General features: G+C 38.2%; 1 protein-coding gene across 3 annotated transcripts in view; it reads left to right on the top strand.

Annotated features, from left to right (window-relative positions):
• tara (SERTA domain-containing protein 2 taranis) overlaps nt 1–18,647 on the top strand; it is a 94,594-nt gene extending 75,947 nt beyond the window's left edge. Inside the window, exons 1-2 of one of the 3 annotated variants that reach the window (XM_014354692.2) lie at nt 11,167–12,142; nt 15,923–18,647. In XM_014354692.2, the coding sequence (XP_014210178.2) occupies nt 12,080–12,142; nt 15,923–17,308 (1,449 nt within the window). In that variant the 5' untranslated portion in view covers nt 11,167–12,079 and the 3' untranslated portion in view covers nt 17,309–18,647. Of the gene's footprint in view, nt 1–11,166; nt 12,167–15,922 lie in introns of those variants that run through there. The other 2 variants (XM_014354691.2, XM_014354693.2) reach the window with 2 other exon arrangements.
• The last annotated feature ends 3,503 nt before the right edge of the window (nt 18,648–22,150 follow it).

Raw genomic sequence — 22,150 nt, 5'->3', positions numbered from 1 at the left:
GGTTGTGAAATGATACAACGCAGTGCAACCTCTACAAATGATACTCAGTTAAAGTTATAAGAGGTATAAAAATGTGTAACAAACGAATAAAGTATTCTGTAGTAATGGTGATATTACAGTGACAATACATGGAAGAGCCATCGTATGCTAGCTGTGGGAGGTATTGATGTATTAAATCTACAACAAAGTTGTTTGACAATTACAAGAGGCATAAGAAAATACAAGCTATGATATATTTACGCTGTGATGGTTATAAGAGGTATAACAAAGTAAAGTCTATGAGAAAGTTACATTAATAAGGTTGTGAAATGATACAACACAGTGCAACCTCTACAAATGATACTCAGTTAAAGTTATAAGAGGTATAAAAAAGTGTAACAAACGAATAAAGTATTCTGTAGTTATGGTGATATTTTAGTGACAATACATGGAAGAGCCATCGTATGCTAGCTGTGGGAGGTATTGATGTATTAAATCTACAACAAAGTTGTTTGACAATTACAAGAGGCATAAGAAAATACAAGCTATGATATATTTACGCTGTGATGGTTATGAGAGGTATAACAAAGTAAAGTCTATGAGAAAGTTACATTAATAAGGTTGTGAAATGATACAACGCAGTGCAACCTCTACAAATGATACTCAGTTAAAGTTATAAGAGGTATAAAAATGTGTAACAAACGAATAAAGTATTCTGTAGTAATGGTGATATTACAGTGACAATACATGGAAGAGCCATCGTATGCTAGCTGTGGGAGGTATTGATGTATTAAATCTACAACAAAGTTGTTTGACAATTACAAGAGGCATAAGAAAATACAAGCTATGATATATTTACGCTGTGATGGTTATAAGAGGTATAACAAAGTAAAGTCTATGAGAAAGTTACATTAATAAGGTTGTGAAATGATACAACACAGTGCAACCTCTACAAATGATACTCAGTTAAAGTTATAAGAGGTATAAAAAAGTGTAACAAACGAATAAAGTATTCTGTAGTTATGGTGATATTTTAGTGACAATACATGGAAGAGCCATCTTATGATAGCTGTGGGAGTCATTGATATATTAAATCCACAACAAAGTTGTTTGATAATTACAAGAGGCATAAGAAAATACAAGCTATGATATATTTACGCTGTGATGGTTATAAGAGGTATAACAAAGTGAAGTCTATGAGAAAGTTACATTAATAAGGTTGTGAAATGATACAACACAGTGCAACCTCTACAAATGATACTCAGTTAAAGTTATAAAAAGTCTAAAAAAGTGTAACAAACGAATAAAGTATTCTGTAGTTATGGTGATATTACAGTGACAATACATGGAAGAGCCATCTTATGATAGCTGTGGGAGTCATTGATAAATTAAATCCACAACAAAGTTGTTTGATAATTACAAGAGGCATAAGAAAATACAAGCTATGATATATTTAAGCTGTGATGGTTATGAGAGGTATAACAAAGTGAAGTCTATGAGAAAGTTACGTTAATAAGGTTGTGAAATGATACAACACAGAGCAACCTCTACCAATGATACTCAGTTAAAGTTATAAGAAGTCTAAAAAAGTGTAACAAACGAATAAAGTATGCTGTAGTTATGGTGATATTACAGTGACAATACATGGAAGAGCCATCGTATGATAGCTGTGGGAGTCATTGATAAATTAAATCTACAACAAAGTTGTTTGACAATTACAAGAGGCATAAGAAAATACAAGCTATGATATATTTACGCTGTGATGGTTATGAGAGGTATAACAAAGTGAAGTCTATGAGAAAGTTACATTAATAAGGTTGTGAAATGATACAACACAGTGCAACCTCTACAAATGATACTCAGTGAAAGTTATAAGAGGTATGAAAAAGTGTAACAAACGAATAAATTATTCTGTAGTTATGGTGATATTACAGTGACAATACATGGAAGAGCCATCTTATGATAGCTGTGGGAGTCATTGATAAATTAAATCCACAACAAAGTTGTTTGATAATTACAAGAGGCATAAGAAAATACAAGCTATGATATATTTACGCTGTGATGGTTATAAGAGGTATAACAAAGTGAAGTCTATGAGAAAGTTACATTAATAAGGTTGTGAAATGATACAACACAGTGCAACCTCTACAAATGATACTCAGTTAAAGTTATAAGAGGTATAAAAAAGTGTAACAAACGAATAAAGTATTCTGTAGTTATGGTGATATTACAGTGACAATACATGGAAGAGCCATCTTATGATAGCTGTGGGAGTCATTGATATATTAAATCCACAACAAAGTTGTTTGATAATTACAAAAGGCATAAGAAAATACAAGCTATGATATATTTACGCTGTGATGGTTATAAGAGGTATAACAAAGTGAAGTCTATGAGAAAGTTACATTAATAAGGTTGTGAAATGATACAACACAGTGCAACCTCTACAAATGATACTCAGTTAAAGTTATAAAAAGTCTAAAAAAGTGTAACAAACGAATAAAGTATTCTGTAGTTATGGTGATATTACAGTGACAATACATGGAAGAGCCATCTTATGATAGCTGTGGGAGTCATTGATAAATTAAATCCACAACAAAGTTGTTTGATAATTACAAGAGGCATAAGAAAATACAAGCTATGATATATTTAAGCTGTGATGGTTATGAGAGGTATAACAAAGTGAAGTCTATGAGAAAGTTACGTTAATAAGGTTGTGAAATGATACAACACAGTGCAACCTCTACCAATGATACTCAGTTAAAGTTATAAGAAGTCTAAAAAAGTGTAACAAACGAATAAAGTATGCTGTAGTTATGGTGATATTACAGTGACAATACATGTAAGAGCCATCGTATGATAGCTGTGGGAGTCATTGATAAATTAAATCCACAACAAAGTTGTTTGATAATTACAAGAGGCATAAGAAAATACAAGCTATGATATATTTACGCTGTGATGGTTATGAGAGGTATAACAAAGTGAAGTCTATGAGAAAGTTACATTAATAAGGTATTTTCACTTGTGACGTCATTCCAAGATGGCGCGATCACTGGGTTTTTTTTTCAAATTTGCACCAAATGTGCAAAACCAGCTGTGAAATTCACGCGGATGTCCCAACTAATGATAATGCGTTCAAAAACTTCAGGTTTTAATAAGCTATCGAATGAACACTAAACTTTTTACATCTTCACTTGGTAAGCAATACAAAAAAATGAATGAAATTATCGCGGGCATAAAGTTGATTAGAAAAACATTTTATTTTTTGTGCTTACCATGATCCAGTTATAACGAATTTGAAATATAGTCAATAGCGATTCCCGATGCATTAGAGGAAATTTTTCGTTTGTTTGCCAAAAGTGTAGTTTTAATGAAAATCAGTGCAGAAAAAAAAGTACTGCAATCAGGCGGATTGTACCCGTCTAGTATACATATATATGGTTGCAAGCCTCCTCGCCTCCGCGATCATAACAAAGTCCCATAACCTCTGACGAGCTGTCAAAATTGAAAAGACAACAACATTTCGCAGATTTATCGTGACAACCACTTACACAACAACTTATATTCATGTTTTTGCCACACACTGCTTCAATTTTGACAGCTCGTCAGAGGTTATGGGACTTTGTTATGATCGCGGAGGCGAGGAGGCTTGCAACCATATATATGTATACTAGACGGGTACAATCCGCCTGATTGCAGTACTTTTTTTTCTGTACTGATTTTCATTAAAACTACACTTTTGGCAAACAAACGAAAAATTTCCTCTAATGCATCGGGAATCGCTATTGACTATATTTCAAATTCGTTATAACTGGATCATGGTAAGCACAAAAAATAAAATGTTTTTCTAATCAACTTTATGCCCGCGATAATTTCATTCATTTTTTTGCATTGCTTACCAAGTGAAGATGTAAAAAGTTTAGTGTTCATTCGATAGCTTATTAAAACCTGAAGTTTTTAAACGCATTATCATTAGTTGGGACATCCTCGTGAATTTCACAGCTGGTTTTGCACATTTGGTGCAAATTTGAAAAAAAAACCCAGTGATCGCGCCATCTTGGCATGACGTCACAAGTGAAAATACCTTATAAGGTTGTGAAATGATACAACACAGTGCAACCTCTACAAATGATACTCAGTGAAAGTTATAAGAGGTATGAAAAAGTGTAACAAACGAATAAAGTATTCTGTAGTTATGGTGATATTACAGTGACAATACATGGAAGAGCCATCTTATGATAGCTGTGGGAGTCATTGATATATTAAATCCACAACAAAGTTGTTTGATAATTACAAGAGGCATAAGAAAATACAAGCTATGATATATTTACGCTGTGATGGTTATAAGAGGTATAACAAAGTGAAGTCTATGAGAAAGTTACATTAATAAGGTTGTGAAATGATACAACACAGTGCAACCTCTACAAATGATACTTAGTGAAAGTTATAAGAGGTATAAAAAAGTGTAACAAACGAATAAAGTATTCTGTAGTTTTGGTGATATTACAGTGACAATACATGGAAGAGCCATCTTATGATAGCTGTGGGAGTCATTGATAAATTAAATCTATAACAAAGTTGTTTGATAATTACAAGAGGCATAAGAAAATACAAGCTATGATATATTTACGCTGTGATGGTTATGAGAGGTATAACAAAGTAAAGTCTATGAGAAAGTTACATTAATAAGGTTGTGAAATGATACAACGCAGTGCAACCTCTACAAATGATACTCAGTTAAAGTTATAAGAGGTATAAAAATGTGTAACAAACGAATAAAGTATTCTGTAGTAATGGTGATATTACAGTGACAATACATGGAAGAGCCATCGTATGCTAGCTGTGGGAGGTATTGATGTATTAAATCTACAACAAAGTTGTTTGACAATTACAAGAGGCATAAGAAAATACAAGCTATGATATATTTACGCTGTGATGGTTATAAGAGGTATAACAAAGTAAAGTCTATGAGAAAGTTACATTAATAAGGTTGTGAAATGATACAACACAGTGCAACCTCTACAAATGATACTCAGTTAAAGTTATAAGAGGTATAAAAAAGTGTAACAAACGAATAAAGTATTCTGTAGTTATGGTGATATTTCAGTGACAATACATGGAAGAGCCATCTTATGATAGCTGTGGGAGTCATTGATATATTAAATCCACAACAAAGTTGTTTGATAATTACAAGAGGCATAAGAAAATACAAGCTATGATATATTTACGCTGTGATGGTTATAAGAGGTATAACAAAGTGAAGTCTATGAGAAAGTTACATTAATAAGGTTGTGAAATGATACAACACAGTGCAACCTCTACAAATGGTACTCAGTTAAAGTTATAAAAAGTCTAAAAAAGTGTAACAAACGAATAAAGTATTCTGTAGTTATGGTGATATTACAGTGACAATACATGGAAGAGCCATCTTATGATAGCTGTGGGAGTCATTGATAAATTAAATCCACAACAAAGTTGTTTGATAATTACAAGAGGCATAAGAAAATACAAGCTATGATATATTTACGCTGTGATGGTTATAAGAGGTATAACAAAGTGAAGTCTATGAGAAAGTTACATTAATAAGGTTGTGAAATGATACAACACAGTGCAACCTCTACAAATGATACTCAGTTAAAGTTATAAGAGGTATAAAAAAGTGTAACAAACGAATAAAGTATTCTGTAGTTAAGGTGATATTACAGTGACAATACATGGAAGAGCCATCTTATGATAGCTGTGGGAGTCATTGATATATTAAATCCACAACAAAGTTGTTTGATAATTACAAAAGGCATAAGAAAATACAAGCTATGATATATTTACGCTGTGATGGTTATAAGAGGTATAACAAAGTGAAGTCTATGAGAAAGTTACATTAATAAGGTTGTGAAATGATACAACACAGTGCAACCTCTACAAATGATACTCAGTTAAAGTTATAAAAAGTCTAAAAAAGTGTAACAAACGAATAAAGTATTCTGTAGTTATGGTGATATTACAGTGACAATACATGGAAGAGCCATCTTATGATAGCTGTGGGAGTCATTGATAAATTAAATCCACAACAAAGTTGTTTGATAATTACAAGAGGCATAAGAAAATACAAGCTATGATATATTTAAGCTGTGATGGTTATGAGAGGTATAACAAAGTGAAGTCTATGAGAAAGTTACGTTAATAAGGTTGTGAAATGATACAACACAGTGCAACCTCTACCAATGATACTCAGTTAAAGTTATAAGAAGTCTAAAAAAGTGTAACAAACGAATAAAGTATGCTGTAGTTATGGTGATATTACAGTGACAATACATGTAAGAGCCATCGTATGATAGCTGTGGGAGTCATTGATAAATTAAATCCACAACAAAGTTGTTTGATAATTACAAGAGGCATAAGAAAATACAAGCTATGATATATTTACGCTGTGATGGTTATGAGAGGTATAACAAAGTGAAGTCTATGAGAAAGTTACATTAATAAGGTTGTGAAATGATACAACACAGTGCAACCTCTACAAATGATACTCAGTGAAAGTTATAAGAGGTATAAAAAAGTGTAACAAACGAATAAATTATTCTGTAGTTATGGTGATATTACAGTGACAATACATGGAAGAGCCATCTTATGATAGCTGTGGGAGTCATTGATAAATTAATCCACAACAAAGTTGTTTGATAATTACAAGAGGCATAAGAAAATACAAGCTATGATATATTTAAGCTGTGATGGTTATGAGAGGTATAACAAAGTGAAGTCTATGAGAAAGTTACGTTAATAAGGTTGTGAAATGATACAACACAGTGCAACCTCTACCAATGATACTCAGTTAAAGTTATAAGAAGTCTAAAAAAGTGTAACAAACGAATAAAGTATGCTGTAGTTATGGTGATATTACAGTGACAATACATGTAAGAGCCATCGTATGATAGCTGTGGGAGTCATTGATAAATTAAATCCACAACAAAGTTGTTTGATAATTACAAGAGGCATAAGAAAATACAAGCTATGATATATTTACGCTGTGATGGTTATGAGAGGTATAACAAAGTGAAGTCTATGAGAAAGTTACATTAATAAGGTTGTGAAATGATACAACACAGTGCAACCTCTACAAATGATACTCAGTGAAAGTTATAAGAGGTATAAAAAAGTGTAACAAACGAATAAATTATTCTGTAGTTATGGTGATATTACAGTGACAATACATGGAAGAGCCATCTTATGATAGCTGTGGGAGTCATTGATAAATTAATCCACAACAAAGTTGTTTGATAATTACAAGAGGCATAAGAATATACAAGCTATGATATATTTAAGCTGTGATGGTTCTGAGAGGTATAACAAAGTGAAGTCTATGAGAAAGTTACATTAATAAGGTTGTGAAATGATACAACACAGTGCAACCTCTACAAATGATACTTAGTTAAAGTTATAAGAGGTATAAAAAAGTGTAACAAACGAATAAAGTATTCTGTAGTTTTGGTGATATTACAGTGACAATACATGGAAGAGCCATCTTATGATAGCTGTGGGAGTCATTGATAAATTAAATCTATAACAAAGTTGTTTGATAATTACAAGAGGCATAAGAAAATACAAGCTATGATATATTTACGCTGTGATGGTTATGAGAGGTATAACAAAGTGAAGTCTATGAGAAAGTTACATTAATAAGGTTGTGAAATGATACAACGCAGTGCAACCTCTACAAATGATACTCAGTTAAAGTTATAAGAGGTATAAAAATGTGTAACAAACGAATAAAGTATTCTGTAGTAATGGTGATATTACAGTGACAATACATGGAAGAGCCATCGTATGCTAGCTGTGGGAGGTATTGATGTATTAAATCTACAACAAAGTTGTTTGACAATTACAAGAGGCATAAGAAAATACAAGCTATGATATATTTACGCTGTGATGGTTATAAGAGGTATAACAAAGTAAAGTCTATGAGAAAGTTACATTAATAAGGTTGTGAAATGATACAACACAGTGCAACCTCTACAAATGATACTCAGTTAAAGTTATAAGAGGTATAAAAAAGTGTAACAAACGAATAAAGTATTCTGTAGTTATGGTGATATTTTAGTGACAATACATGGAAGAGCCATCTTATGATAGCTGTGGGAGTCATTGATATATTAAATCCACAACAAAGTTGTTTGATAATTACAAGAGGCATAAGAAAATACAAGCTATGATATATTTACGCTGTGATGGTTATAAGAGGTATAACAAAGTGAAGTCTATGAGAAAGTTACATTAATAAGGTTGTGAAATGATACAACACAGTGCAACCTCTACAAATGATACTCAGTTAAAGTTATAAAAAGTCTAAAAAAGTGTAACAAACGAATAAAGTATTCTGTAGTTATGGTGATATTACAGTGACAATACATGGAAGAGCCATCTTATGATAGCTGTGGGAGTCATTGATAAATTAAATCCACAACAAAGTTGTTTGATAATTACAAGAGGCATAAGAAAATACAAGCTATGATATATTTAAGCTGTGATGGTTATGAGAGGTATAACAAAGTGAAGTCTATGAGAAAGTTACGTTAATAAGGTTGTGAAATGATACAACACAGAGCAACCTCTACCAATGATACTCAGTTAAAGTTATAAGAAGTCTAAAAAAGTGTAACAAACGAATAAAGTATGCTGTAGTTATGGTGATATTACAGTGACAATACATGGAAGAGCCATCGTATGATAGCTGTGGGAGTCATTGATAAATTAAATCTACAACAAAGTTGTTTGATAATTACAAGAGGCATAAGAAAATACAAGCTATGATATATTTACGCTGTGATGGTTATGAGAGGTATAACAAAGTGAAGTCTATGAGAAAGTTACATTAATAAGGTTGTGAAATGATACAACACAGTGCAACCTCTACAAATGATACTCAGTTAAAGTTATAAGAGGTATAAAAAAGTGTAACAAACGAATAAAGTATTCTGTAGTTATGGTGATATTACAGTGACAATACATGGAAGAGCCATCTTATGATAGCTGTGGGAGTCATTGATAAATTAAATCTACAACAAAGTTGTTTGATAATTACAAGAGGCATAAGAAAATACAAGCTATGATATATTTACGCTGTGATGGTTATGAGAGGTATAACAAAGTAAAGTCTATGAGAAAGTTACGTTAATAAGGTTGTGAAATGATACAACACAGTGCAACCTCTACAAATGATACTCAGTTAAAGTTATAAGAGGTATAAAAAAGTGTAGTTAACGAATAAGGTATTCTATAGTTATTGTGATATTACAGTGACAATAGATGGAAGAGCCATGTTATGATAGCTGTGTGAGGTATTGGTAAATGAAATCCACAAAAAAATCAGATTGTGATAATTACAAGAGGCATGAGAAAGTACAACCTATGTTACATTGACGCTGTGATAGTTATGAGAAATATAACGAAGTGTAACCATCGAAGAAGTTAGATTGTTAAAGTTGTGAGAGATATAACGTAGTGTAGCTTATAAAAATGATATAATGTTAAAGTTATAAGAGGTATAAAATAGTGTAACTAACGAATAAGATATTTTGGAATAATGGTGATATTACATTCCCTTTATATACCTCAGTGTTAAAGTCTCTAAACTTTGGGATCAATAAATTAGGTGTGCTAAAATTTTTAGATTAAGTCAATAATAACATAGACGACGATATGAATTAAGTTCACTGTCATCTCGTAAGTGTTAATTGCGTGTGAGATGTACTATTAACATATAATAAAGGCGAATAAAAAGGAAACTTTCAATGTATGTAAAGCCAAACGCGCAGTAAGTAAAATGGTAAGTGTCGCTTAAGCATAATGCACGCATACGCTAAGTATTGCGTCCATCAGCCGCACACACGCGCGAGCGACTTGAAATCAAATTCGTTATCATTTTCCCTATCTTTAAATATTTTTCTCCCTCTTTTTTCTCTTTTTTTTTAACTTCTACACGTCAACGAGAACACGTGTGCACACGCACACACACAACGTTCGTTGCTTTTATTAATCCCCACTCTCATAATGTCTTCGTGCAAGTTAGTACAGACGGTACCGTCAGAAAACATTTCTTAGCGCACCTCCCGCGGATCTGCAATGTTGGCTTGAATCTTGCATCTACCGATTCTCGACTCATTTCAATCTTGGACAATATTTTTTCAACCTCGTTTTCGTTGTGAATCCCCCCCAATGTTAATAATTAGGATGAAATATTAATTTTAAAGATATGGGTGTGGGCTACGTTTAACAAACGATGCTCATTTGCCGCTTAAAAGCTAAAGTACAACGGAAAAATTATTCATTTTTAACAAAACGATATCAAAAACAATACGATTCAGTGGAATATTTTCGTTTTTGATTCCTTATCGATGATAAAATGTGGAAACATATAATGTCGTACTGGGAGAGGGGGAAAATATGTATATCTCGGCATAATAAGATGGAAAAAAAAAATTAAGAATTTCTCGGTAAAAATTATATATTCCGGTAGGAAAAAATTACCGAGACGTGAATCGCCGGTCAGAATGATAAAATAATCGACGAGTAAGAGTACCGATCACCGAGCAATACTCGCGTTATCAAGCGCAGAACAGCGGCAGAGCCAGCAACAGTGCAAGCCTGCTGCCGCCGTAAAGTCGAGCCAGCAGAGCTGTTCCCGCCGCACGAGTTGGTATATCTGTATAGCTGGTGAGCAGCGTTCGAGCGAACGTACAGCCAGTCAGGCAGAGAGTCGAGGCTGTATATACGCTGCGAGGGGGTGGAGGAAGGGAGAGCTCGTCAGCTCAGCCAGCCTTTAACGGGTTGCTACACACATAGTCATGCGGGCTGCACGTGGGTGTGTGCGGCTCAGGGCAGCAATCACCTCAGCTGGCTCCATCTGGTGGAGTGCTTCGGGGATTCCCCGATTTCTCTCTCGCTCTCACGTTCAGCGTGGCGACTCCGAAACTCCAAACGCTAGAATTTCCACAGCAAGCATCGAGCGGGACGCAAGGGAAAGAGGGGGGCACGAAGTATAACTATAGTTACGATGAGCGAGGGGAGCAGCCCACATTGGAGCAACGAGGGGAATCGGGGCAAGGAGCGAGAGGGGGAAGAGAGAGAGAGAGAGTGCCGCCGCTGGCGCAGCTGCGCGCCGAAGGCAGCAGCATACAGCAGCATAGAGGAACAGTGAGCAGCAGAGCGGAGTCAGTCGGTGTTATGCCGTTGCGATAGTTTGAGTCACTATATCAAGAACGTATACGTCTACAATAAGTAGCCCAAGTCTGTGCTTATATACTATCCCCGTATATATTAGACCATCGTATCGTGCATTTTACAAAAGTGTATATGCAAAAATGATAATTGATAAAAAACTATCATTATCATCGTTATAATATGTTTTTAAACTGATAAGTGGACAGTGTAGGTCCTATCGTTGGAAGTGCCGTTGTTTTTTTTATTATGTTCTTGTGTGATCGCAGTATGTCTAACGCATTAATATAATATTAAATTAATATATTACACATTTATACATAGACAAGGCACTAGTGCATAAAATAATAAAATTTTGGACCTTCATATGAAAAGTGTATTTACGATGCAAAAATTCGCTGGTTAAATACACGTCTGTGGTGCGAGTGGACATCAGAGTAATGTAAATGTGCTGGCTCGAGTACTTTCACCAGGGAGGTGAGTGAGCAGCAGAAGTATCAGGACAGTGCACTACCCCGTTGTATATGTACGTCAGTGATATCAATAGTGGTGCAAACTGTTGACCCACCGTCCACCCCTCAGCCCACACCCCCTTCCTTACTCAGTGCTGTACGCTACAGTTTACTGTAGAGACTACCTCGTGCGTGCTTCGCAATCGTATACCGAGTGGTCTCGCGTTTGATGATACAACTGTGAGTTCAGTGTGCACGAGAAAGGGATCGCAAGCCCGAGTATTTGGTACTTGCAACAGTTATTTAATAAATAGCAAGGAAAAAGTGCTCCTAGCGTGCACGAGGATTTAACAAAAAAAGTATCAGCGACAAGAAATATAGCACCCAACTCGCGGCAGCCGCGCGCTCGCGGCGCCCGAGGGCCGCCTATCGAAGAGATGGTCGTTGCCCAATGTCTCCAGACCGAGCGCTGTTCGGAGATCTCCAGCTCCCCGTGCTTCGTGAGTTCCTCCACGCAATATCACGTGCGTGAAATTCAGTTTTTTTTCCATCCTGCCTACACCTGCAACTTGTATATTATACTTTATGAGACACTACATAGGTATCTTCATTCACCCTCTATTCAACCCCCTTCGTATAGACACCCCCAAATTTTTTCTTTTGTACTCTGTGTGTGTGTGTCTATTTTTTTTTTATCGTCGAGTTCAACTGATAGGTATACTATAGTTTGCGAGGAAAGATTTTACGGATAGTGTTGAAAATTTAATTTCACGTGTAGAAAGTTTTGATGATGTTGCGTTGTTCGAGTTCGATGAGACGTAAAGTTATACGGGCTTGAGTTATGATTTTTTTTTATGGTGAATTCTTTAATGTTTGGTTTGTAGTTAATGTTGCACTTATGGTTTTTGAATATAAATTGTCCTTTTTAATGTTTTAACAAAGACCTTTGACAAAAGTTACCTCTAACTGTGATGTCAACGTGGTTGTGTTTGTGCTGACGTAGCTACATTTATTCATACGATACAAATACACTTTTTTGTATCAGTATTAAACTTTTCTATTTTTTCATGTAAAAACGAACGATTTGAGAGTAAAGTAAGCTTTATTCATGTTGATTACAATTTTTTTTTAGAATTCAATGTTGAAAAAGCAGTTTCTTGATAAAACCTGTGGTGAACCCGCAATCTAAATTATTTTTTGTTTCGTAAGGTTGTCTTTCTTGCGCACGGCAACATCCGTAAAACGATTCCAACATTTAACACTTTAAAAATGGCAAATACTAAAATTTAATGGTTTTGCTAGTTTGTAATTTAGAAACTCAACAGTTCTACAAAACTCAGTGAGCACTAAGATTCAAAAGAAAGTCTTGAACTTTGAAAACAGAAATAAAATATTTTTCAACAACGTACGTAATTTCTGTACTTTCAACAATTTTTTATTCACCGCATCAGAGGCATGAACGCTCTTTTATTATTTCAAATTATATAAACGCAAGTGTATTATATAAAATTATCATCGTCAAAGTTATTTTGCGTTACCCAATGAATTTATCGCTCCGACTCCTCGGCGTAGTTTACTCGCGAAGTACTAGGGGGCGCCAGCGACCGGGCTACGTTCGAATTCAGAGTAACAATTTCAACTCTGAACGTATGGACGCTTTTTCACGGATATCATTTTGAAGTTATCAGTCCAGTATTTACGTTAAATCCGATGGATATTGTTTTTCTTGAATGTTCGTCTATTCTGACACATTACCTTCGATGGCACGACACAAAGAAACTGGTTTTACACTCTAAAACGCGCTGATTTTTGTATAATTTTTACGTTTACAATGTACTACCAACTGTAAGAAAAAGGCTGTGGAAATTCTCTTTTCAAATCCAACCGTGACGTAGGATACATTTACTTCTGACGTAGTCATTTAAATAATAAATAACAATTACCGCCAACATGGCGGAACGTATTACAAACAATATAATGACGAGTAAAACATCAAATAATACACATCACATTGTATAACTCATGAAAAGACTTGTACAAACAAATCGAAGGCGATCCCAGAGATCATTGCCATAACTTTTGTGCCTCTCCCTCGGCTGTTATACTTTTTTATTTCATCCACCTAATTATTTTCAATATTCATCATCCTCACAATCCCTCTTATTCTTGATGCTCCCCACCATCTCTTACCCAAAAGTCATTCTTTCCTAATTTTAATTAAGTCTCTCCTCGTACATTTTCTATACATTAGTCTTTTTCCACCCTCAAAAAATGTGATTCTTAGACAAAAATAATAGATGGTGCGCACCAGTGTAGCGACTCCTGCTTTTCCTACCGAGGGTACACAGCAAAGTCCGAAGTTGAAAAAAAAAATCGCTCAAGGTAGAAAAAATAAAATTAAACAAGATAAGATACACACGCAGAGAAAGCTACGCACGACCGGGACAAGTATAAGTATTACCGACTGACGTCATGCTCGGCAACAAGGCTGATGCCTAACTCACTGTCTTTCCATCTCTCTCTCTCTCTCTCTATCGCTCGTTTTCCCCGCTGACGCGCGCCGAGCCTCTGAGTCACCCACGCGTATACTCGCCCGATGAGCGGGCCCCTGGACTTATGCATCTTGTCTCTTGTACAAACGGAAAAAAGTACTCTGTACGCGTATCTTTTCTCTGATTTTGGGGAAACTTTACCTTCCGATGTCTCCTCTCTCTCTCTCTCTCTCTCTGTTTAATAAGGAGAAATCCAGATGATGATGATGACGATGATTGTAATGTAGCTGGGAGATTTGCTCTCGCGGTCGCTAGTACAATGCAGGAAGAAGGGAGGGGTAACGAACGGTAATAGGTAATATTTCGAGTCGACGCACGGTCTATCGTAATTAGCGGAATTTCCACTGGCTCGGTTATTTGACACTTTCCCAGGGGGTGAGAGCTTTTTCTCTCTCTCCCTGTTGGAAATTCAATGTTGGGGTTGTACCATGTACGGGTGTATGTAAGTATGGGAAACGTTGACCAATGGAAATTTTACATTTCTATACCGATTATCACGCTAATTGTCGGATACGACGACGGACACTCGAGGCTTCGTTACTTGATTTTTCGTTTATTTCTTTTTAATTGCTCCTTATCACTGTACAATGTGCCTTAGCTGTAGAAATTTCTACTCGTTCTACCACTGTATAGTCCGGCTGCACTAGAGTGTATGAAATTATAGAGTCAACGTGTCGCCGCAGCTCAAAGTTTCTCGCTCTGTAGACGTGGATAGCGAGTGCCGAACATTTTTTAAGCTCTCTTTAGTCAAAATATTTTTCCGTGTATAGTTGAAAAACTCAACTTAAGGACGCTTTCCGGAGTCAGTCAAAGTTGGAAATTTAAGTTCCCTCGAGTTTCTTTGTAAACTGCAATTTTTAATGGTTGGGGTGCGTATGGTTATTATTTGTGCATTAAAATAGTGATATATATATATATATATATATATATATTATTTTATAACGTTTTAACATTACCAGAAGCATTTAAATTATGAATATTTCATGGCGACAATACAGCAATACGAATAAATAAGATTGTAATAAATTTGGACAATTAAAATGGTGCATTATATTATGATGTTGCTTTTTTGTCTTACGTGGCGTACATAAAATAGACACTAACACGAGGACAAAAGTGAAATGACCCGCTTTTGTTTTTAGTAGCATAGGTAATATATATTTCACTGTAGGCATTAAAAAAACAAAAGTAAATTTTTTGTCTCACTGCAAACTAGCAAAGTTTTTTTGTACAAAAGTAGCTGCTTTCTGATGCTTAAAAATTCGCCTCCTTGCGAGGAATGAGAATCATAACTTTGGTCTCCAAGAATATCCTGTGACTTATACATTAAAAATCCTCTCGATGACCCAACGGAGTGAAAAGTTGGTTCGATGTAATACGTAACCACTACCCCTTAAACCCTATTTTTTTTGTTTCGTAACTCAAGTTGAACAAATGATTAGTGTGCACACCATGGGAGCAAGCAAAGAACCCTCATAGATCTTGCATTTTATCACTCATGCCTTTGGCTTGAGCGGCAATCTGGAACATTCTTTACTTTGGCTCCCTAGGCTGTGACGTGTTGTAGTTTGTCAAAGCGACGATAAAAAATATTTAAAAATACCACAAAAAAAAGTATGCGAGACAAAAAAATAGGCATTTAGATCCTAATGGTCGAATGAAAGCTTCCCATGGTTTCCAGGATCGAGACAAAACGTGACTGACCTCGCCTCTCCCTTTATTTTCCAGAGTTGTGCAATGATGGGTCTGCAGGCCACCTCAGGAAAACGTAAGCTCGAGGGCGGAGTTGTGGGCTGCATGGATTTCGACATGGAACTGGGCGAGAGCCCATCTAAAGTCGGCCGCGTCGAGGCGAGCTGGTGGGCCATGGACGACGGCTACAGCGCCAGTTCGCCCACGGCCTCCTACTACGACATGGAGGTTGCGGCGCCCTCCTGCCTCCAATCCAGCACCTCGTGCCAGCTCAACGGCAGCTCCGGACCGACCTCGCCTACCAACAGCGCACCCTCGCCGTCCAGCCCCGCCCAGCAATCGGCTCATAGCACGGGGCCTCAGCCTGGCACGCCACCCCACCACAACCACCACCACCACCACCACCAATCTCACCACCAACAGCCGACCAGTCAGCAGCACTACTATCCACGGCCCGGCACGCCGCAGGTCTACACGACGCCGACCCAGCCGAGCCCCCAGCAGCAGCAAGTGACGCAGCAACAGCTCTCGAGGCCCCAGCAACAGCCCGGCCAGTGGGGCCACCACGCGGCGGCCCCCCACCATTACGAGCCGCCCACGATACGCAGGGAGGAGAACGGCAAGAGCTACCTCGAGCTGGGCTCGAGCTACCGGGCGAACGAGCGCTGCTGCGAGGGCTCGCGCTCGAGCTGGTGTAGACGCGGCCGGGCCTGCTACAGGCAGCGACGCAACGCCGTCTGGAGCATCTCGATGGTGAAGCTCTCGAGGTTCCGGCAGTTCCCCGACCCAAGCCTCCACCGCTCGGTCCTCATCTGCAACACCCTGAGGTACCTCGAGCGCGAGATGGAGCGCGACCGCAGTCCCCCGCCCGTCGAGCCCGTCATGCCCATGATGCCCATGATGACCCAGCTCCAGCCCCCCGAACAAGGTAGGCTAACGCCCTTCCCGGTCCACCAACTCAGTTCCTCCATGTCCGTCTCCGAGACTGACGTGGACTCGGGGATCGGCGACAACGACGACAGCCGCTCCATCAACTGGGGTAGCGTGCTCTCTCTGAGCAGCCAATCGCCCCTCGACCCCCTCAACAACAACGAGCTCCTGGACGTCGACATCGGCCCCGAGCTCGATCTCGACTTTATGCCCGGCTGGAAGCTCACCAGCGCGACGACCACGTCGAACACGACGACGACGAACTCGACGACGCAGCATCAGTTGACGACGACGACAACGACGACGGCAACGACGACGCAGCTGCAGCAGCACCATCACCAGACGATGGACGAGCATCAGCTCCAGAGTTCGGTCGTGAGCAGCAGCAATCACCACCACCACCACCACCACCACCACAGTCTGACGACGATCGGCAGCAACGGTGGCAGCAGCAGCACGACGCACGAGTCGCTCATGTGCGTTGGCTCATAGCCCCCGACGATACTCACGTCGTTGAGTCACCTCATCGACTTTTACCCCCTCGCACCTTAAGGGACTCGGGCTCCGTGTGATATACATGATTATCGTGATGATTGCTACGACAATGACGTAGTTGTTGTCGTCGACGTAAATAGATAACGAAGGTTGCAAGTCGGTAGTAAAAGAGGGAGAGAGACACGAGGGGGGACGGGAGGCAACTGATAATGCGAGCGCGTGTTATTGTTAATGTTGATGTTGATGTTGATATTTGTTACGAGACCGTCCACGATATGTGCAGCGTATATATTATATAGGCATTGTTTCGAGGGCGCTATGACGCGCCCCCGTCCCAGTATATGGTGATGCAGGTATCGGCCGTTGTCCGACCCGTGTGTCCGGGCGATCCTCTATCTCTCTCTCCCCTCGTCGTCTACTTCGTTTCTCCCGAGGCCTTCGCGCGACAGCGTCCGGACGCTCCGTTGGGGGGGGGGGGGGGGCTAAGATTTGCCGCTGTTCCACACCCCGGCGAAATTTTCACACAAGTTTTGTACATATTATATGGCTCTCCCAGACGTGAGAGGAAGCCCAGGCGAGGCGCCGAGCGGGCCCGGGAGCACTAAAAGGCCGAGCTTATCCGAGCGGGCTTTGTACCGCAAGGGACGCCAAACCGGCGGATCGACCGCGCGATATCCTCGTCGTACGTGCGACCACACACGTAAAAGCGAACGCTCGTTTTTAATGCACATGTAAACAGTATATGTATATATACATAACATATGAATACACATGTATGAATATATACGTACAGATATTTATTAATTGTTCGTGTCAATTAAAAAACACACGCAGCTCCGATAGTTCTTACCGCGACGATCCTTCCTAGATTTGTTTCTGCGATGGTCTCTTGTACTTTGCGACTGAACGAGAGTGATTGAGCGAGAGAATGCATGCAGTCCCAAGGGTAACACCGATTCTTCTCCACACCGATCATGTACATAAATTTTACAACTTTTTTTTTTTTTTTTTTTTTTTTTTTGATCAGTTATATCGTTTTCAAAGCTCCTCTTCGATCGGCGTTTTTTCGAATCGCGCGGCGTTCGGGCCAATATAAATATATACATATACCCACCTCGGGGCTCTCAACGTGAAACTCGCCCCCGGGCCAGCGATGCGTTATCACATCCTCTTGGTACATCATCGTCGTGTGCGTACATAATCGACATCGCTCGCCTAGCCGGCGAACGTTGGGAGCCCCGTCGCTTTTCGATGATTAGGTTATCATCGCGGCGTTCGGGTGGAATGCGACGCGCGAGATATGTAAGTCTTGTGATTATTAACATTAATCTCCTGATTTTTTTTTTCTTTTTTTTTTTTTTTTTTTTTTTTTTTTTTTTACTTTTTATCCCCCTCGTACCATAGCTAATTGTAAAACACACGCGATACTTCCCGACGAACAGAGATGGCTTCTTGCGGAGTCTCAGCCCCAAGGATCATTTTATTTTTATGTTTTTACGTGCAAATTTTTTGTATTCACATATATAAAATACGAATATTTTTTTATTGTTTTCGAACAACCCACATAGAGCAACGAATCGATGTGACGTGAATTTCGAGTCTCCGCAAGATTCGTGTACACTTTGCACCTCGTAACGATAAAGATAGACGAAAGGCATGGTGCTAGGAAGTCTTGCCCTGGTGCTGCGTGAAAAACAAAAAAAACTCTTGTCTATACACAAGTCCGTATGTATGTTACAAATGTACATATGTGGGAAAAAAAACAAAAGTAATAGGATGTCGTTAAAGTTTCTTCTTTTTCATCTCGTTTACCGCTACCGATCCTTTCGGTACTTTGTTTTGTCATTCGTACGAGATGTACATATGTACATACATCGATTGTTTTTATGGTTAAATGAGACATTTCTCGTACCCCGAGGAAGTGCAAGGGAGTGGACGCGAGAGCAAAATCCTCGGCGAATCATTGATCTCACGCAGCCGGAACGAAAAAAAATTGCCTCGCGCGCTTGCTCCCTCGCGTCCGCCAAACTCTTTCGCGTGCATTTTCACAGACTACTCGCCCTGATTTACTTAAACTCGATGTGATTTCTAACGAATTTCCTTTTTACCTTCTTTTATTTACTCGCATCAGCCGAACTGAACGTATTTCATATACTTAACAAAATGCACCGATGGCCAAGTTTGAGACGCGTATCCTTACCGGCACACGAAACACATTCGCACACACGTCGGATCGACATTTTATTTTTCAACCAGTGAAGAAAAAAAAGCAAAAACACCGGGAGATAATCGTCTCACCGTATCCACACATGTATACGCTTCCACAACCAGACACACACTCGAGTAATGATAATCTTCCGCGACCCGACAAATGCGAGGACTTTACGAAAGGACAACAAGAACAGGGACGCTCTCTTTCTCCCGACGTTGTGTCGGTGCGTAGAGCAATATTACATATGAAAAGAAAAAGCGTCGCTTTTGTGGCAAGAGTCTTTGCACCCTCGACTCCCGCAAGGAGATGTATATCCTGTGTAGGTCGCCGCTAGGCTTCCAAGAGATCGGGTCGTCATCGTGTCAGTTTGACACTGAAAACTCGTGTACGAAAGCTCACGTGTATACGCGCGAAAACCTAGCAATACTCAAGCAAAAAAAAAAAAATAGAGAGACGGACAGAAGGAAGAATCGTCGTCAATAAAGCGAATGTGTGTGTGTGTTTGCGTTCGTGTATTACGTGCGCTAGACGCATAAAAAATCAAATCGGCACAAAGGAAGAAGACGTATTAATATTGTTGTAAATGCGTAACAATAAGTTTTCGTGTAAAATGTAAGAGCGAAAAATGGCGAGCGTTCGTGATGTGTCTTTTTTTTTTTTTTTTTTTTTTTTTACATTATTATACTGTTTTTGCTGGGAGTATGTAAGAAAGAGTACTTACACTGAAGTTGGCGAAACAAAAAAAAAAAAAAAGAAAAAAAAATGCGTGCATTGAGCGAATCGAGTGCTGGATGAATTGCAACCAGCAAGTAAATGGTGACTATACAGAAATTGAAGCGCGTGCAAAGAGGTTGTAATGCGAGTACACAAGAGAACGGAGTTGGGAAACTTTCAATTGTAAATATTATAAATAGCACGCAAAGGTACGTCTAAACGATGAGAAATTATAGGTATAAAATGAAATATGCATATAAGATATTATTATATATATAAACGAAGAAAAATTATATATATATATAAATAAATAAATAAATATATAAGATTATTATATTTACCTTGGTAAGTGATACAAGGGGGCCACGATCGCTCGCTCGATTCCCATTTGAGAAAATTGATACATTGATGATTAATGTAGAAATGAAAAAAAAAATAATAAACAAAATAATAATTATAATAATGATAGTAAGTAATGGAGACAAAAAGCAAGCGCCGACAGCCGACTTGTCGGACGACTCGTTATTATATTATTACAAAAAATTAAAAAAAAAATTTAAAAAAAAAAGGAACAAAGTTGACGAAAAGTGGGCCTTTGCGCTTTTGAGTTCTTTTATCGTTGTTCTTACCGATTACTCTTTAACTTGTTTTTGCTTGGTTTATTTTATTTTTTACCACGTGTTTGATTTTTGTCGTCCACGTTGTAGGTTTTTTATTCATTGGAAAAACCACGATTTAATTTCGACAATCTCTCTGTGCGACCGCGACAGCTGAGTTGGCTCACGCGTGTTCCCCGATGTGACCGCGTGTGCCAACTGTTTTCCGTACGATCTGATGGGCTGATTTTAATTCCATTGCGTTTCGTGTAGCTTTGTAATTACGGGAGGGGTTGGCTTTTCGGGTGGTATTCGTCGATTGAAAGTCTTACCCTCATTTTTGCAGAAAAAAATCGAAATGAGTACTTTTCGAAGAGCTAATCCTTTTGTTATTTCGAAGAGAGCATAGCGCGACACTTTTTTCGGCGCTAAAATTGTAAAAATTGGAAAAAAATTGAAGGGACAAAATATAAAAAAATAAAAAAATGAAATCGAGTTCACGAAGCGAGAAGCGATCGCGACCGCCAGCGGAACTTAGGGCACTGTACATTGTAAATAGTAGTACATCAGATTAAGAGAGAATAAAAATGTGTTAATACGAGAAAGTGAACGAAAAGCCGAATATGTTACATTGTATTGAAACGAAATAAAAAACAGACAAGAAATACGTACACAAACACTCATAAAAGCGTAATTAATACATCGAACACAGTATAATAGTCGAGGGAATTTTAAAAATTTACGTATCGTCGGGGAAGAATTGAACGCAAATGGGCATGTGACTGCTGGCGTAGCGACAGAAAAGAGTGTGTTTTTGGGTACTAAAGGAGCAAGATTGTGAAAAAAAATCATGCTATTGTGAAATTGTCGAGTGTGAGAGAGTGTCGCGAGTGCTGATCGCGCGTCACGAGTCTATAGAGTTTTGTACGGGACCGCATTGGGAGGACAAATTTTTGAAAAGATTAAGAATACCAATTGGGCGGTGCTAATTGCCTTTTATACACGTACACTATTAAGAACTGTCTTTTGCACTTTTTCCAATTTTAAACGAAAGATTCGAGATTCGCAGCGCCCCTTTCGACTGAGACGATTCGTCGTGAGATAAAGTTGTTGAATAAGAAAAAATAAAAATATTTAACTTAATGAATAAATAATAGTGATACGCCAACAATAATGATAACGAAGACGAATTAATTAAAAATTTTGTATTCAATCTAGTCGCAAGCGGTCCCGAAAAAAACGCGTCGCAGGCTCGAACCAGCGATCGGACCAACCTTGATCCGTGCGTTCATGTTAAATTAAGATTTCAAAAATTTC

The sequence above is a fragment of the Copidosoma floridanum genome, unplaced genomic scaffold (assembly GCF_036245765.1).
Source record: "Copidosoma floridanum isolate Cflo_tuat_1 unplaced genomic scaffold, Cflo_Japanese_pri ptg000001l, whole genome shotgun sequence".
In the NCBI taxonomy this organism is placed as follows: Eukaryota; Metazoa; Arthropoda; class Insecta; order Hymenoptera; family Encyrtidae; genus Copidosoma; species Copidosoma floridanum.
This window is presented reverse-complemented; position numbering and strand designations above follow the sequence as displayed.